Source organism: Rhineura floridana, chromosome 8 (genome assembly GCF_030035675.1).
Source record: "Rhineura floridana isolate rRhiFlo1 chromosome 8, rRhiFlo1.hap2, whole genome shotgun sequence".
In the NCBI taxonomy this organism is placed as follows: Eukaryota; Metazoa; Chordata; class Lepidosauria; order Squamata; family Rhineuridae; genus Rhineura; species Rhineura floridana.
This window is the reverse complement of record NC_084487.1, coordinates 59892998-59910856: the sequence shown is the minus strand read 5'-3', so window position 1 is coordinate 59910856 and position 17859 is coordinate 59892998. Positions and strand designations below refer to the sequence as shown.

At 43.2% G+C, this 17859-nt stretch overlaps 1 protein-coding gene across 4 annotated transcripts in view; it reads right to left on the bottom strand.

The window, feature by feature from the left end:
• The window catches only part of KITLG (KIT ligand), a 114545-nt gene extending 97983 nt beyond the window's left edge, over nt 1-16562 (bottom strand). For all 4 annotated transcript variants that reach the window (XM_061639602.1, XM_061639600.1, XM_061639601.1 and 1 more), the window contains exon 1: nt 16311-16562. In XM_061639602.1, coding sequence (XP_061495586.1) covers nt 16311-16325 — 15 coding nt within the window. In that variant the 5' untranslated portion in view covers nt 16326-16562. The remainder of the gene's footprint in view (nt 1-16310) is intronic.
• Nucleotides 16563-17859: the final 1297 nt, after the last annotated feature.

Genomic DNA, 17859 nt, shown 5'->3' with positions numbered 1-17859 from the left:
TAGAAAAGCCCAGCAGCTGTTTTTCTGCTAAGTGAGACTCGATAAAGGATGTTGGTCGAGAACTACCCTCACAGTTGGCTCAGGGTCACTCACCTGAAATTTGAAATTGGGTAGTCCATTTTTCCACTTTAAGATTTTGCCATATCATTCCCATCTCATATTGCTGCATATTCTGGCCAAGTTGAAGGCCCTTATTCAAATATGGGTGTCCAATTGTGGGCTGCCTGCTTTGTGCATGTATCTTTAATACATAGCTATCTGACAGGCAGACAGCATTGTCAGCTGGATTGTGGCGGCTTGCCAAAAAAGCTAAACAGCAGAAATTACCCACAATAACAACAATATTAAAACAGCTCAATCTGAGGATGATTTATACCACATCTTTTCTCCAAGGAGCTCAGCATGACAACCATTGTTTTCTCCTTCTCCAACAACCCAAAGAGGTAGATTAGGCTAAGAGTCAGTAACTGGCCCAAGGTTACCCAGTGAACTCCTTGACTGAGTGGGGATTTGAACCCTGATCTCCCAGATCCTAGTCAGATACTCTTAACTGCTACACCACACTTGCTCCACACCAACATGAGGTCTTGCATCAGTGCCAGTTATGGTAAAATGATTCAGTGAGTGTGATTTGCTCTTTATCAAGGCAAGGGAATATGACCAATAGTTGTGGCAAGTGACACCTTGATTCTAGGGTAGGGCTCAGTCTGGCATGCTCATCCTTTGACCCATTCTGAAGGTGTCTAAACAGCCCATCCGTATCCTCCAGTGAGGAAAGGGAGGGTGCGCAAACAAAATAAAACAAGCACCATTTATCATCACTAATGTTAATGGCCAAAGCCCCAGTGGATGGGTGAGCACCTAGAAATAGCTTAGCATCTCTTTCTTAATTCCACTCATCACTCAGTAGCCCTGTTGCTCAATTCTGTCCCTCACTCAACAAAACAGCAAATGTTCACAGTACATTTCTCTCTGACCAGATAACAGGACAAGGTTTATTATGTGCTGCTGCTGCTTCTCTCTCCACCCCCCTCCCAAACATCCTTTTTACTGCTCATATGACACTGAGTAGAACAAAACCACTTTGCTTTGCTCTCCCTGGTATGATTGCAAGTGTACCCACTATCTTTACATATACAATGTAGCAGGTTTATTTTTAACTCTAAGACTTAGAAGTGTGACGCCTAGCAGTGGCAGAGGGGGAAGTACCATATATAAAAAAAGAATTATTCTGAAAACTCTACTACAACCAGCTGATTTCCATCATGCCACTTTGCTAGCTGAAACATCTTACTTAGTACAGTAAGAATTGGGGAAAGTAGAGATGTATTAGCCTTATATACCCTTTTGAATTAAAAAAAAAATTTTTTTAAGTGCGACAGCTTTTTCAGCATAGAAATGTGAATGGATTTAATAATAATTTGGAGCACTTGCCTGCAGTGATTCACAACTTGCAGTAAAAAAACAGAAGAGACACAAAGAGCAATCTGCAAATTTCAACAGCTTCCCTCCTCTCCACTGTTCAATGTCATAGGCACATATAAATGTGAACTTATGCAACTGTGGATCTCTGCTAGCATAATTTTGAAAACTGCTATTCCCTGCACAGGCAGCAGATGAGAGAGGACTGAGAAGTAACTAGTCACTTTGGCATGCAGGATCTTCATAAGGCTTTAGCACTTAAACTTTTGTTGTTGTTGTTGTTGTTATGTGCCTTCAAGTCGATTACGACTTATGGTGAGCCTATGAATCAGTGACCTCCAAGAGCATCTGTCATGAACCACCCTGTTCAGATCTTCTAAGTTCAGGTCTGTGGCTTCCTTTATGGAATTAATCCATCTCTTGTTTGGCCTTCCTCTTTTTCTACTCCCTTTTGTTTTTCCCAGCATTATTGTCTTTTCTAGTGAATCCTGTCTTCTCATAATGTGTCCAAAGTATGATAACCTCATTTTCATCATTTTAGCTTCTAGGGACAGTTCTGGTTTAATTTGTTCTAACACCCAATTATTTGTCTTTTTCACAGTCCATGGTATGCGCAAAGCTCTCCTCCAGTTCCACATTTCAAATGAGTTGATTTTTCTCTTATCCGCCTTTTTTACTGTCCAACTTTCACATGCATACACAATGATTGGGAATACCATGGCCTGAATGATCATGACTTTAGTGTTCAGTGATACATCTTTGCATTTGAGGACCTTCTCTAGTTCTCTCATAGCTGCCCTCCCCAGTCCAAGCCTTCTTCTGATTTCTTGACTATTGTCTCCATTTTGATGAATGACTGTGCCAAGGTATTGATAATCCTTGACAAGTTCAATGTCCTCATTGTCAACTTTAAAGTTACATAAACCTTCTGTTGTCATTATTATTTATTTATTTTTATTTAATTATATTTCTAGACCGCCCTATAGCAGAAAGCTCTCAGGGCGGTGTACAACAAACCAAGGCAACTGATGCTTTGCTGGCTAAGAAATGTGTTCCATTTTTTTTGTTAAGTCACTGCTGGACAGTATTATCAATGCTAGGTTTAAAATATTTTTTATAATGGATAAGAAGATGTCCTGGTGTCATGGTGCTACAATTAGACTTGCAACATTAATTGGTCAATCAAATTGATTGATGACATTTTGTTGATCAGGCATTTTCCCCATTCCCCCCAAAAGAACCCTGTAACTTGAAGAAAACAAAGTACGTAGGAGCTTTGACTACCAATATGGAGGGATCACAGGAATAGTGAATCTGAAATTATTTATGACAGGGGTTTCCAAACTGCCATCCATGGACCACCAGTGGTCCACAAGCTTCATCCAGGTGGCCCATGACATGTCCACATTAAATATTCATATTGATTTTAACTGGATTTGTATTGCTTCCTTTATTTCTTATAATGTTTTAATTGTATTACAATTCAAATTCTAAGGGAATTTTCAAGTGGTCCATGGGGTAAAAGGTTTGGGAACCACTGAATTTCATACTCACCCTTCAGCCTCTCTGAGGCTCGTTCTCATAAAGTTAAAATATGGTTTAGTGTTATGTCCAAACCAACCAATTACTCAAGTCAATGACTGTAAGTAATACACTGTTTTTAATGTTCTTTTGCTATCTGATGGCTAACTGGGACCTTACTGTTCAGAGGCAGTAGATCTTACAGTTCCAGATGTTGGGACAGACAAGGCCTATCCATGTGTTACACGAGCATAAGTGAAGAGCACAGCCACACTTTTAGACCCTTTCCTGATGTCACATTACCCCCCCGCACACACACACACTTATGTGTTGTACATGGCTGTATGAAAAGAAAGCCCAATGCGTGAGCTTCTGCAGACACCCACGTAATCACATGTCCCAATTGTGCTGAGCCTTTACTCACAAGCAAGAATTCACAGGTTGTGCTTTATTTCCATACAACAGCATGTAGCATGCACATATGTGCATGTGTAGACACAATATCAAGGAAAACTAAAAGCACGGCCCTGCTCCTCACGCTACACACATATGCCCTACATGTGACTAATACATGAACAGGGCTACAATATGGAATTTATCTGGATCTGTCCCTAGAATTAATCAGACGTTTGGAGCACACTTGTCTCTTGCAAGACAGAACAGAAACATAGGAAGCTGCTGTATGCTCAGTCAGACCATTGGTCCATCTGGCTTAGTACTATCTCGAGAGATGAGGAACCTTTTTCATCCCAAGGGCCGCATTCCCTCACAGGCAGCTGGGGGGGGGGGGATGAATGCATGCCAGTGGTGGGAAGCTCAGGATGGGCATGGCCAGATACAAAAAGTGGGCAAGCAAATGTAAGTGATAGCTATATTCCAGCCACGCAGAAGGCAGAGATTTTCACATACACATACCACAGGTGCCTCCATTTAGGCAAGAAAGAGGCATTAGTACAGTGCAAGGACACATTCCAGCCAGGCAAAAACCACTTCATAATGGCATGGACAAGGCAATTGTGAGGCCTGGGGACAGTTCCAAGGGCTGGACAGAGAGGCCAGGAAGAACGCATTCGGGCCACTGGTCTGAGGTTCTCCACCCCTCATCTACACTGACTGGCAGCAGCTCTCAAGGGGATTTCATTCAAAGACACATAGTAGTTCTATTAGCAAAGCTGGATATTTGGCAGGGAGCAAGGCTAAAGGAACAACACTCAAGAGAATTGTTCCAAGAAGAAGTGTGGTGTGCCACCTTGCATTCCTTCAAGGCAAGATACAAAAGTGATGACTATACACAGATGACTGCTGATCTGCACCAGATGCTACTACAAAAGAAGACTAGTTCAGCAGATTGTTTTTTAAAGAAAGCTCTATTAAATGTAAAGCAAAGTATTAAATATGGTCCTTGCATTTTCCCAATAGATTTTTTAAAGAATCATCTCTCTTCCTTTCTACACCATGTGTTACAACTGTTCTCATTTCAGCCCTATTTAGCTATTGTGCTTTCTTTAGTTCTGCTGCAAACCTTTTGATAAACCTGAACATCTGTTTACCGATGGCACCCTGGGTTCTTTTCTATTAAGCTTGAAAAGCAATCCTTCAAACCACAAGAAATTGCTGTTTTCACACAATGTAATTCAATTTACAATTCTGAATCTAGGTGCCAGCTGAAAAGAAAAATCTAGGAATTTTCAAAGAATAAACAAGGTCAGCAGGAACATCCCCGAGGAGATACAATTTCTAGAAGCATTAGTGTGAGTCTCCATTGCGAGGAACAGCACAGTGGGGGGGAGGAGATGTGAGGCAGGATCTGGAGAAAAGGAAGGGGAAGGTAACAAGAAACCAGACATGGCAGAGAAACAAAAAAAAGACTTAGATAAGTACAAACATAGTAATTTATCGGCTTAGCATTTCATTACCATTAATACCATTAGCATGTTAAATTAAAGACATGACTGAAAAGTTGTGGTTTTTTTTAAGTGTCCTAAGCAGTCTTTTTAATAGACAAAAACATGCTCTTTAAAAACTGAAAACTTCCAGAAAATTCAGACTAATTGATTTACTTCTCTTTGGGGTATGACTCAGAAATAATATTCAAAGAGTTAAATCCTATGCATTCCTACTCAGTAGGGCTTACTTCTAAGAAGACATGCATAGGATTGCATTTCTAGTGCAAGGACAGTACTATGAATACATACTTACCACTCTGAAAACAAATGTCTTGAGCACTGTTCACACAACATCACTTATACAGTGAACACATGTGGGAGGGGGGCAGGGGGAAGAACAGGCTCATGGTGGCAAGTCCTGCACCCAACCAACATGTGTTCACTTGACTATTTGTACAATCCTTACGTGTGCACAAACTATATAGGCATAGGCTCTCTATGGACAGTTGTATATTTCTGCTGTACAAACTGTTAAGTCTGCCTTCTTCCATAAATGCAGATGGGGAAAGGAGGGGGGCTCACTGGTCAGCTACACAAATCTGTGGAGAGGAGGCTCAAACACTGCCACTGTCTTCTCCCTCCCACTCCACCCCCCAGCACAACATTTCATTAAACCTCTCTTGCAAGCTTCAGGACTAGAAAGCAGCCAAGAAAAATATCCTGTGCTCATGTACTCTCTATATCTAGGATAGTCAATGTGGTGCCCTATGAATGCTTTGGACTACAACTCCCATCACCTTTGTCCATGCTGGCAGAGGATGATGGGAGTTGTAGTCCAAAATATCTGGAGGGAACCACATTGGCTACCCCTGCTCTACGTATTGTGAGCAGCAACCAAAGGGAGTGCCCTGCCAAACAGACTTGGAGTCAAGAAATACTACTCAGCCACCAGGCTGCGGCATGAAACACAGCCACAGTGGCATGGCTATACATAAACTCCAGAATCACAGTGAATCTTTAGGCAGTTGTTAGTTGCAGGATCTTCTAGTTACCTTAGCCCTGTTCATGCAACCAAGTGTCCTGAACGTGCCCTGTCTCTGACTGCCATGTGTTCATCACCTTTTCTGTAGAGGAGCGATAAGTTTACTTACACATTCATTCATTTGAAAATGGCTTCCAATGCATATGCATTACTGAGGGCAGCTTACAATAATTAAAATATTGTTGCATTCATATAAGGTCTGCCCATGTGATCAGGAACTGCCCAGAGAACACCCTTTATGGGGTGGGTCTATAAATGCATAAATAAATAAATAATAAAACGCCAACAGGGCAGTGTTCCCCGTCATGTAGGCAGGCAACATGTGAATGCGTGACATGCACACCTATGACACAGTCCCCCACCCTCCATTTATTTATTTATTTAGTCCATTTATGTACTGCTTATATTTAAATAAAACTCTAAGTGGTATACAACAAATCCAAACACCTTAAAACAACAACTACAAGAAACAATAAAATACAGTTAACTGAACAAAACATCCTGTTTAGTATCAACGTAATATAAACACTGCATATTAAACTAAGCACAAGAAATACAAGAAAAAATCATAATATACATAATAGACTAAACAGAATATTCCCTATGTTTCAAGGAAAAACAAGCATTTTAAAACAAGCTTATTTTAAAACATAATAAATTGAACAAATCGGATTTCTAAATCATAGTATAAAAAAGCAAAACAATTAAAACAGCCAGCCCCCATTATGTCACAATTTTGTCTTACTACCATTGGGGAAAAGAAAAAAAAAATTACTCAAGCACACCCTTACAAAATCAGCACATTCATATTTAAACATATCAGCATTCTAAACCAACACACTCAAACTTACCTCAAATTACACTCTACAAGCACTCACATAATTCAACCACACATCCTGAAAACAGCATACTCACATGTACACCCATGACAACCACTCAAATCCACATACAGCCAAATAATGCACACATATTCTAAGTACAACATTCAAACCAAACCCTCATACCATACATTCCCCCTTGTCTCTCACTCAAGGGGGCAGAAACTATGCCCATCAGGTTCTCACCCTGGGGGTATAGAAACCACTTCTTCCAACATAGTAGACAATGACACTTCCTCATCTCTCAACTGAGGAACAAAAACCATTCACATCTCAAATATTCACCCTAAAGAAGGGCAGGCTTTCAATCACAATAGCTCATTGGCTTGCCTTCTCTCTCCAGCACTTGCAGCTGGATTTTCCTTGGCGGGCAATGGATTCCAGACCCCAAGACAATCCAAGCGCAATGTTAGCGTTGCACTTTGTGCAACGCCAAGGCACACACTAGGGCAGTGCCTCAGGCAGCCCCTCCCCTTTATATACCTAGAGCAGAATAAAAGAATATGGCAGAGTTGTGGGCAAATGGCAACAGCTGCAGCAGCACACCCAGTTGGCCACATGAAGAGGCTCCTGGTTCTTACCCATGATCCTTCAGGGCTGCTACAGCTTCTGATATTCTCTTATATCTGCCTTGGTCTTTCTTCCACACCTTCCCTTGCTAGGCCTCTTTTCCCTTGTTTCCTCCTTTACTCTCTCATTTTATTCAGAGTCGAAAGCATAAATTAAACTATTATCACTAGGGCTTTGACTGTTTCAGATTAAAAGAGCCAGTTCTAACAATCTTTTTTGATAATTCCCTTCAAGATTCACCAGGTGAAATTGTCTTGTAAATAGTGAGGTTCTCACATAGGGCTGATTTATATGGCCCTTTAGAAATAACTGTGAAAACCACTATCTTTAAGCCAGCCCTTATTGCCTCTTCATACATGTTAATGTCTATTTAATGTCCACTTTAACTGCTACATCTCTATATCTCATAACCAAAGACTAAGGCCGATCTAATCCAGAATCCTGTTTTCCACAATGACCAACCAGAGGCCTCTGGAAAGCCCACAAGCACATGGATTGCTTTTTGCATCGACCTGCTCAGGTGTTAGTATCAGGGGAGGGAGCCCTCTTGGCAATGCCACCAATTTCTAAGGTTCGAGGGGTAGTAGAATGCAAGAGGCTGTCTGTGGTTGTCCCTAGGTTGTAGAGTGAACTGCCCTCTGAATTGTATCCTGTGCTTTTCAGCTATTAGTCAAGATACAACTCTCTACCCAGACCTTAAATAGAGTAGGTTATCTTCCCTCCTCCTGCATTGCTGTTTTATTTTGTCATTGGTTGTTTTGTGGTTTTAGTTTATGATTGTAATGAAAATTGTACTTGTTTTTCAGTGTGACTTGTTTGTAACATGCCCTGGGACCATTTATTGAAGGATGACCTATTAAGTACAATTAATAATGAGAACATGAGGGCAATAGCCCTGTCCTGCTAGCAGCTACTGATATTGAGATACACACTGCTTTGATCTTGAAGACAGCATATAACCAGCATGACTTGTAGCCATTGATAGCTTTCTCTTCCATTATTTTTTCTCATTCCCTTAAAAAGCCATCTAAGTTGGTGTCCAACACCATATCCTGCACAGCAACTTTCATAGGTTAGCTTTGCACTATGTCTAATACTTCCTTTATTCTGTCCCAAATGTCCTCTCATTCAGCTTCATTGGATGATCCTGGGTTCTAGTATTATGAGAGAGGAAGAAAAGCCTCTCTTTCTCCAAACCATACATAATTTTATATACCTCTATCATGTCTCTCCACCATTGCCTTTTAAAAAAGAGAGCTGTGTTTCACCACTGTACTATAATGATAGCCATTAAAAAAGTAACATGCTGAGTGCTATGCTATGAAGAAAAGAGTGGAAAAGAAGCTCCCCTTCAACATAATCTTTATTCCATCTCTCTGTCCTGTCACCTATCTGGTACGTTTACTGATCCAGCATTTGGCAAATCCCAGGACACCGAAATCCATGGAAGGCATTGCCCAACCATATTCAATTGAAAGAATGTGAAGTGATGTTACATAGTTTGCTTGAAGCCAATTTTAAATGCAGGCTGAATCTTGTGTATGTGCCCTACTTTGTACAACACCTAGTTGACTTCCTAAATGGTATACCAGTTTCCCTTACTTGCACAGTTAGGAAGATGGCATAACACCACACATTGCTGAGTCATGCAAAAATCCAAGCTTCCAGGTCTAGTATGACTCATCCATCATCAAAATGTTGCATATGGTGTCTTAACATTCATTTCAAGAACATTAATAATAATAATAATAATAAAATTTTATTTCTAAGCTGCCTATCTGGCCGAGTTAACGGCCTCTCTAGGCAGCGTACATAAAAATTGTAATACAACATATAAGTACAATTACAACATCAACCTCTAATTAATCAACCCCACCCACATCTTTACAAAATAAAACTAGATTACCCAGGAGTCCCATAGGCCTGCCTAAACAGCCAGGTTTTCAATTCTCGGGGGAAACCTGCCAGGGAGGGGGCATGGCGAAGGTCATATGGCAGAGAATTCCAGAGGGTGGGGGCCACAATCGAGAATGCCCTCTCTCTGGTCCACACCAGCCTAGCTGTTTTAACTGGTGGGACCGAGAGAAGGTCTTGTGAGGCTGATCTCGTCAGGCAGCATATTTGGTGATGCTGGAGGCGCTCCTTTAGATAAACTGGACCGAAACCGTGTAGGGCTTTAAAGGTTAACACCAACACCTTGAATTGGGCCCGGTAAACAACTGGTAACCAGTGCAGGTCTGCTAGCACTGGAGTGATGTGATCACAGCAGCGGCTGTTCTTAATCAACCGTGCCGCCGCATTCTGTACCAGCTGTAGTTTCCGGACCGTCTTCAAGGGTAACCCAACATAGAGCGCATTACAGTAGTCTAAGCGGGAGGAGACCAGGGCATGTACCACCCGTGGGAGCAGATGGACAGGAAGGTAGGGTCGCAGCCTCTGTATCAGATGTAATTGATACCAAGCTGCCCGGCTCACTGCCAAAACCTGAGCCTCCATGGACAGCTGAGAGTCAAGAATGACCCCAAGGCTGCGAACCTGGTCCTTCAGGGGCAATCTTACCCATTTAACACCAGGTCAATATCTCCTAACCTTCTCTTGTCTCCCACAAGCAGTATCTCGGTCTTGTCGGGGTTCAGTTTCAGCCTATTACCTCCCATCCATTCACTTACGGACTCCAGGCACTTGGAAATAGTATCCACAGCCAACTCTGGTGAGGACTTAAATGAGAGATAGAGCTGAGTGTCATCCGCATATTGGTGACACTGCAGCCCAAATCTCCTGATGATGGCCCCCAGCGGCTTTACATAGATGTTAAATAGCATGGGAGAGAGGATAGAACCCTGTGGCACACCACAATTGAGAGGCCAAGGGTCTGAAACCTCATCTCCCAATGCCACCCATTGGTGCCTGTCTGAGAGATAGGAACGGAACCACCGTAAAACAGTGCCCCCTATTCCTATTCCCTCCAGGCGATCCAAGAGGATACCATGGTCAACGGTATCGAAAGCCGCTGCGAGATCCAGGAGGATGAGGAATGAATGTTCAACCTTATCCAACGCCCTCCTCAAATCATCCACCAGAGCGACCAAGGCTGTTTCAGTTCCATGTCCAGTCCTGAAGCCCGATTGGAATGGATCTAAATAATCTGCTTCATCCAAGTGTGTCTGTAACTGTTTGGCCACCACTCGCTCGATCACCTTGCCCAAAAGTGGTAAATTAGAGACTGGGCAAAAGTTATTCAACTCTTGGGGATCCAAGGAGGGCTTTTTCAAGATGGGCTTTATTACCGCCTCCTTGAGGGCAGATGGCATTGCACCCTCTTCCAAGGAAGGACAGACAAAAGGAAGTACTTCTTTACTCAGCGCATAGTTAAACTATGGAATTTGCTCCCACAAGATGCAGTAATGGCCACCAGCTTGGACGGCTTTAAAAGAAGATTAGACAAATTCATGGAGGACAGGGCTATCAATGGCTACTAGCCGTGATGGCTGTGCTGTGCCACCCTAGTCAGAGGCAGCATGCTTCTGAAAACCAATTGCCGGAAGCCTCAGGAGGGGAGAGTGTTCTTGCACTCGGGTCCTGCTTGCGGGCTTCCCCCAGGCACCTGGTTGGCCACTGTGAGAACAGGATGCTGGACTAGATGGGCCACTGGCCTGATCCAGCAGGCTCTTCTTATGTTCTTAAGGAAGCATTTACCACTGCCTTGATCCCTTCGCTCAGTCTCTCTTTGCAGCCCACAATGAGCCATGTAGGGCAAGGATCAAACAGACAGGTGGTCGGCCTCACAGTAGAGAGCACCTTGTCAACTTCCTCAGAGGGAAGAGGCTGAAACCGATCCCACTGGACCGGGATGCAACTGGCCAGCTCTGGCCCACTTCCTGTATCCACGGCATACGGAATCGTGCTCTTCAGGCGCTCGATTTTATCAGCAAAGTGTTTGGCAAATGTGTCACAGGAGGCTTTAGAATGCTCCATGGGTTCCTGCGCAACTGGACCGACCAGGCTTCGGACCACTTGGAACAACCTCCTGGGACAACACTCTGCGGATGCAATAGAGGCAGCAAAGAAATCCCTCTTTGTTGCCTTTGTTGCCACTTGGTAGGCAGCTATTGCTGCTCTAACCTGTGTCCGATCGTCTTCGGAGCGAGATTTCCGCCACCGGCAGGCATGCTTGAATTAGATAACTGGGCTCTGTTGGAGTTAAAAAAGAAATGGTCCCTGCAAAAGGATCATAGCTGTTAAGCAGATAAACAGCACCAAAGAGGGGTCTTGGGACTCAAGCAGTCCCATAAATCATGCCCTCTATGTTGAAAGTCCCTTTCCTTAACCCCACCTTGAACTGCAGGAGGGAGGGCTGCAGTCACTCACTCCTGAGGAAAATTCCCTCTGCACAGATTAAAGACACATTTCTTTATTATTAAGCATGTCCAAAAGCTAAGTACTAATACTGAAAACAGGCTTGCGGACTGGCCTAAACTAGGCCCTGTTAAATAAAATCCAGATATTTTTATTAAAAAGGGAAATAAGGAATCATCACTGAGTTTTAGAGATAAGCATATAAACAAATGGCCAGACAGCAACATCTCACTTTATTTGTCTCACTTTATTATGCCTACAAAGGTGAGATGCCTCACTTGGGCTTACATAGAAACAGAAATCAAAATCCAAACTTATTTCCAGTTGACTTTTTTTGCAGCTAGGTATAGCCATTAATTACCTGAACCTTCCCTTCTCTGATTCTCAAGCAGTTTTCCTTGCCTCTTGCCCCAAGGTGTTTTCTTTAGTATTGTTGTTATTATTATACTTTTAAGAGTATGAAGTGACATATCAATAGCACAGGTCAGTGGGTCTGACTGCCATTTACAACTGCAGGCCTGATTTGCCTACAGCTGATCTACTGCTGAAATTGGAGCTTTAAGCAGGCTTTTGAATCAGGAGCACAACTCCTTCATACTGGAGGAAACATGGATTGTTCTTCATTAAATCTTCTAGGACATAATACAATTTTTCTTCCCCTTGTTGCTGTTCTCCTTCAGGATTTCTTTTGCATGGCTTGCACTGCCCACTTATTTCCAAAGACCCTCTTCAGCAGCAAGAATGCTGCACTACCAGGACTGTCCTCACAGAGAAGCCCTGAAGGTCATGTAACTGCTGGCAATAAATGTACGCATTCAACAAAAGAAAGCTGTATTCTTTCTGCCTCTAGCTCTTTTCCACTACTAAGGTCTCCTAAAGTTTGCATGTCTAGCCGGCAGGTCAAATTTCTGACAGGCTTTGGCCAGTTATCACCAAATTCATTATTATCCCTCATATTTCAGTGCCTGACATATAGTTTCTGCAATCTGAGCAGTGTCTTTCAAAAAAGTATTTCTCCCCCCAATATATTAGCTGCAGAATTGCCATTTAACCAATAACGGAGGGAAACAATAATTTTTTGCAAGCTCACAATATTTTGAAATTCATACTAACTCTATTCTTTCCCATTTTTAAAACACACGTTTATACTCATTACTATGAAAAACGCTTTGAATGTCAGGGTGAAAATTATATAGATTTGCTTCTTGTACCAGTGTTTATTTACTAAAGCTTATGATCCCACAAATCCTCTTGCCCAAGTAATCCTTAAATGAGATTACAGCAGTGTAATTATTGTGGAGGAGGAGCTGAATGTTCATATCCCAAATGCTTAATTTTATTTATTAGCCGAGGGCCATCAATTAAGACTTTGACTTTCGTTAATTTAAAACGCATTACTACAAATACATTTTTAAAAGACCATAATATATAATAGAATCTTGTATATACATGCTCAGTTCTTAGTTATGAAAACTGTTTTTAGATATGATAAAAGTAGTGCCAGCATACTCCAGTCCATTCTTTGACACTTGGGACATCACATACACAACAAAACTGTTATAAACAAAGCTTTTCTATTGTATCAAACTCCAAAAATTAAAACTACTTTATTCATTTTCCTGTGCATAAATCTTACACAACTAGTCCTAACTAACAGAAGAGAAACTTTTAGTTTACAACATGCTTGCATATAAAATCATTTTCATCATTAGGTCACACTCTCGCATATGTCCTGTAATGAAGTATTTAAAATAATAATAATCTTCTGACCACCTTCTATATAAACGGATCTTCTTCTGTATAAGCCATATAAGTTGTTCAAAAGCTTTGTTTTTACAGCCACTCATAAATATGCGGGTCTTACTGAGTTTAGTGGGACTTATTACCAGCAGGTATGCTTAACATGATAGCCTTAGGTTGGAATATTAAGCATGCTTCTCCTCCTACTGAAGTCAAGTGATTCTAAGCAATAACATCTGGAATCAGCCTAAAAACCTGAATCAAAGTATTTTAGTAGTAATTCCTACTGCAAAGATCCTTATCGCCTTGTGTCTTGGTTTTCTTCTTCAACAAGCCGTTGGTGCAAATGTGACACAAACAATAGACCATATTACATGAAAGGTATAAAACAATGGTTGATGAAGAATGATGTGGTGGTGATTACGTCACACTCTGAAGCTGCCTAGAGGTCATTCCATTCAATCCCGTGGTCAAAAGGCAGGAACCTACCAACATCAACCTACATCCACACCTCAGGACAAGCATCCTACTGTTTAACCCATTTCATTCAGACTCAGTAGCATGGCACAAAGAGAGCAGGAGAAAATAATGTGTGCTTTATTATCACCACAGGATTCGTTTCCACTTGCCTTGAGTGTGGAATGTTACTTTTTCTGAAGTGGGGAAGGAAAGGAAGAACTTCCCAGTCTAGCTGGAAGCTTCCTCTGCTTTAATCTCTCCAAAGGAATCAGACATTTGTTTGAGTCCTTCTCATGTTCGATTAACATCCAGCACCATTCAGCAAGATGACAGATTTTTTCTGCAAGTGTCCCCCACCTTCCATTTTTCCAAGGGCAAAAAATAAAATAGCTCTTGGCCCAACCACATCCCTGTTCCAGCTAGCAAGAAGCCCGCGTGCTTGATGGCTGACGGATGCTTCACTGCCGGGTCAGGAACAGTGCCACAGGCCACAGTGAGCCAAGTATCCTGAGCCAAGCCATTTGGTCCAGCATACCAAGGCTGACTGCCTCCCTCGTCAGATGAATGGGATGGGACTTACCATGCCCACTTTACTAACCTAGAATGTTAACATTAACATTACATTAAAAGTAAACTTTCCTCTCCCCAAAGGATTCAAATCGAGGTTGAAGAGTGAGATGTAACAGGTTGCAGCCTCTATTGCTCTTCACCTCTTTTCTCTGAAATTTATGAAGTTTTTTTTATTATTATTTTAAGTAAATCCCTTGCCCTCATTGCATAGAAACTGGCCTTTGAAATGTACTCAGATCAAGAGTGCTCACTTAGTCCTAGGCATATTCACACACACAGCAGTTTGCCTCGCAGCATATAGCCCAATTGTACACTTTTGTTGCAAATCAGGCAGCTAAAGGCAGCCATCCAACATTCAACGTTTGTAGGCATAGAATGGTTTTAAGGACATGTTTTTCAAGTACTATGAAGACTTTCAGAGATCATACTGTCCTGCATTAATAGCTTACACCTATTAGTCATTTCAGGGTCTGTAGCATCCAAAATGCAGGGTCTTCCTATTTCACTTTGCCTGAGAAACCGACTGATTTACCAAAGTAATTTTTCCTGATTCCCCCCCTGCTTTGATTTCCACCTATATTTCCTTCCTTCCTTCCACTGCACCCCTTTTCCTACGACGTACACATGAGAGATCTAAAATGGTATGGGCCAAGGAAGCAGCAGGTACCAAAGGAAGTGAGCAGAAAAGCATCCAGCTTTGTGAAAAGGGGGTGGGGAAGGAAAAGAATCAGCTCTGTAAAAATGGGCAAAGAAACATATCAAGGGAAAACTGGACAAACGTTCTGCACACCACCATCACCTTCAGTTCACAGTTTAAGCAGAGTTTCTTGCAGTTATTATTCTTTTGCAGTTAGCAAAATAAAATAAATAAATACATCCCAGAGCAATTCTTTTCCAGTTCCTTTCTCTGCCAGTGCCTCCCGCCCTCCTTTAAAAACAAAAAGCAGTACAGTAGTTGTCATGTTGGGCACAATTTGGGAGGAAATAATGGAACAGGGTTTTAATAAACTCACAGAGCCATGCATTATGGGAGGGAAGGCAAGGAGAAAAATGCCACCGATGCCCTGACAGATGGAAGTATACCTAAGTGATGCACACCGAACAGGCTCTTTGAATGAAGCCGCTGCACGCCAGAAATAAGCCTCAGCATGTCCGTCTTCCAGCAAAATGTCAGTGGGGACAGGTTCAATGAGACTGCTGCCTGCCTACTCATCTATGATGTCCGTTATTCACATCATCTGTAATAAATCATCTATTAATCGCGTTCTATCCGTCCGCAACCAGGAACTTTCCCACCAAACTGCACAAAGGGCAGTGCAGATAAGGAGAAGGAAGCGATAAGGCCGGCGTTGCTTCGCGCACTTCGGGAGCAGCGCTACCGCGCGGCATGCGCCTTAGCCAGCAACCCCGCGAGGGCCTGTGCAGCGAGCGTCTCGGCGCCAGTGCAGCCTGGCAGAGGGCAAGCTCCCCATCAGCCCACCCCCATGGTGCCCCAGTCATCGGTTGGAAATGCCCGGTGGTGTCCCAGTGCCGGATGGCATGTCTCCGCCACCCAAATCCACCTACAAAAACTTAAGAGCTTCTGCCACACGCCCCAGCCACCCATCAGCTAATCATTTGTGAAATCCTCCGGAGAGCCCCAGGCCGGTCTCTCTCTCAGTTGCGACAAGTGTCCCTTGAAGTAAGGCGGCGCCACTCTTACCCAGGAAGGTCTTCTGCGAGTTCCCCGAGTAACTGCCCTTTTCGCAGGCACCCGGAGAGCTGACACCCCCCCATACGCCTCCCACAACCTATCGAGGCAACAATGTAACCAGAGGCGTCTGAACCCGTCCCCGGGGCGCAGAACTTCCCCGGGGCGCTACTCACTTGTGCCTTCTTCATAAGGAAAGAGAGCGCTGCAATCCAGCCCCAGCAGCGGCGTGCAAACTCCCTTTAGCGGATCTGTAGCTCCAGCATGTTGCAAAGGCAGCTAGTCCACGCATTGGGCTTGCCCGGCGCCTTCGGTGGCAGCGCGGCTCGTCCGCTCGCTCGCCTCCTCTTGCTCGCGCGTCGCCCCAGGCACGTAGGAGGCGCTGCTCGGCTCTGCACGGCCCGGGCGCTCTCACGTGAAGCAGAGGCGGGAAGCTAAGCCCAAGCCGGCCTCCGATCTAGTCTTTTATAGCTCCAAGCTGCCTCCCGCAGCAGCAATCCTGACAAGAAGGACACGCCTTCCTTGTGAGTCTTGGCCAGGGCGGGGGAAGCGCTGGGGAACTTCGGGAAGGTGAAGCTGTGAAGAGCAGAATCAGGCCACCGGGGGGGGGGGTGGCTGGAAAGGAGGGAGCGGAAAGTTGTGGATCGGGGAGGGAGAGCTAGACGAAAGGACCCTGGCATTCTTCTGTCACCCTCTGTGGGTTTCCTTCTTCCACCCATCGCTGTCTTTTTCAACATATACAAACTCACTCGAGGTATATATAATGTGCACGCATCATTAACCGGTTACTTTGCTTTATCGTGACTTCATTGATCAATTGCTTTGGGCAATTATATGGCCATGGATGGACTGTGCGGGTGACTGTGCTTTTTGTCATCCCGCCGCTCGGTCCCAGATTTGCCATTAAATCTGGAGAAGGAATAAAGGAAAGGAAAGGAAAAAAAGCCCCGGAGGATATTAAGAGGCAACCAGCAAGTTACAAGAAGACGACTTTTAAATATGGTGTACCTGCATCGGATGAAGTGGGCTCTAGTCCAGGAAAGTTTAGTAATCCATTAAAAAAAAAAGACTTAATCCTTAAAGTGCCACAGTACTCTTGGTTGGTGTTTTCCCCAGCAACAGTCTTTGGAAAGTATAAACATAGCTAGGGTAGACCGTGTAGGAAAAGTCAAACTACATGCAAATTCATTGTAAAGGCATTTTCCGACATCAAGCTTGATAAATGAATGTAAAAGGTGCATTGGCCAGAAGGCTTATATGTGCTACAAATAGTTGCCTTCTGCTTTCTCGGCCCTGTTAAAATTCTAAGTGTCTTATGAAAATGCCCTGGTGGCGTGTGTGTGAGAACTTTTGTTATTTTTAGGTTCACTGTCAGCCACTTTCTTTTCTCCAAATCTTCTTAAGCAATGGACATCCTTTGAAACAGGCCAACTGAAATTAACAGAGCCTTGTTTATTACACTCTTCCTCCCCAGGGAGCCCAGGGCAGCAAATAGAGCCACAAAACAATTAAAACACATTCTAAAAATAGTGTGGAAACATTGGAAAAACAGTTACAGTTCACAACATTCCTTCATCCAATAATCTTTGGGTTGCCAGGAGCAGTCTCTTTCAGCCATCAAATGCCTGGGTAAACAGGAATGTCTTCAAATTCCTCCTGAAGGTCAATAATGAGAGAGACGGACACATCTCATCAAGGAGGGCATTCCACAAGTGGGGAACTGCT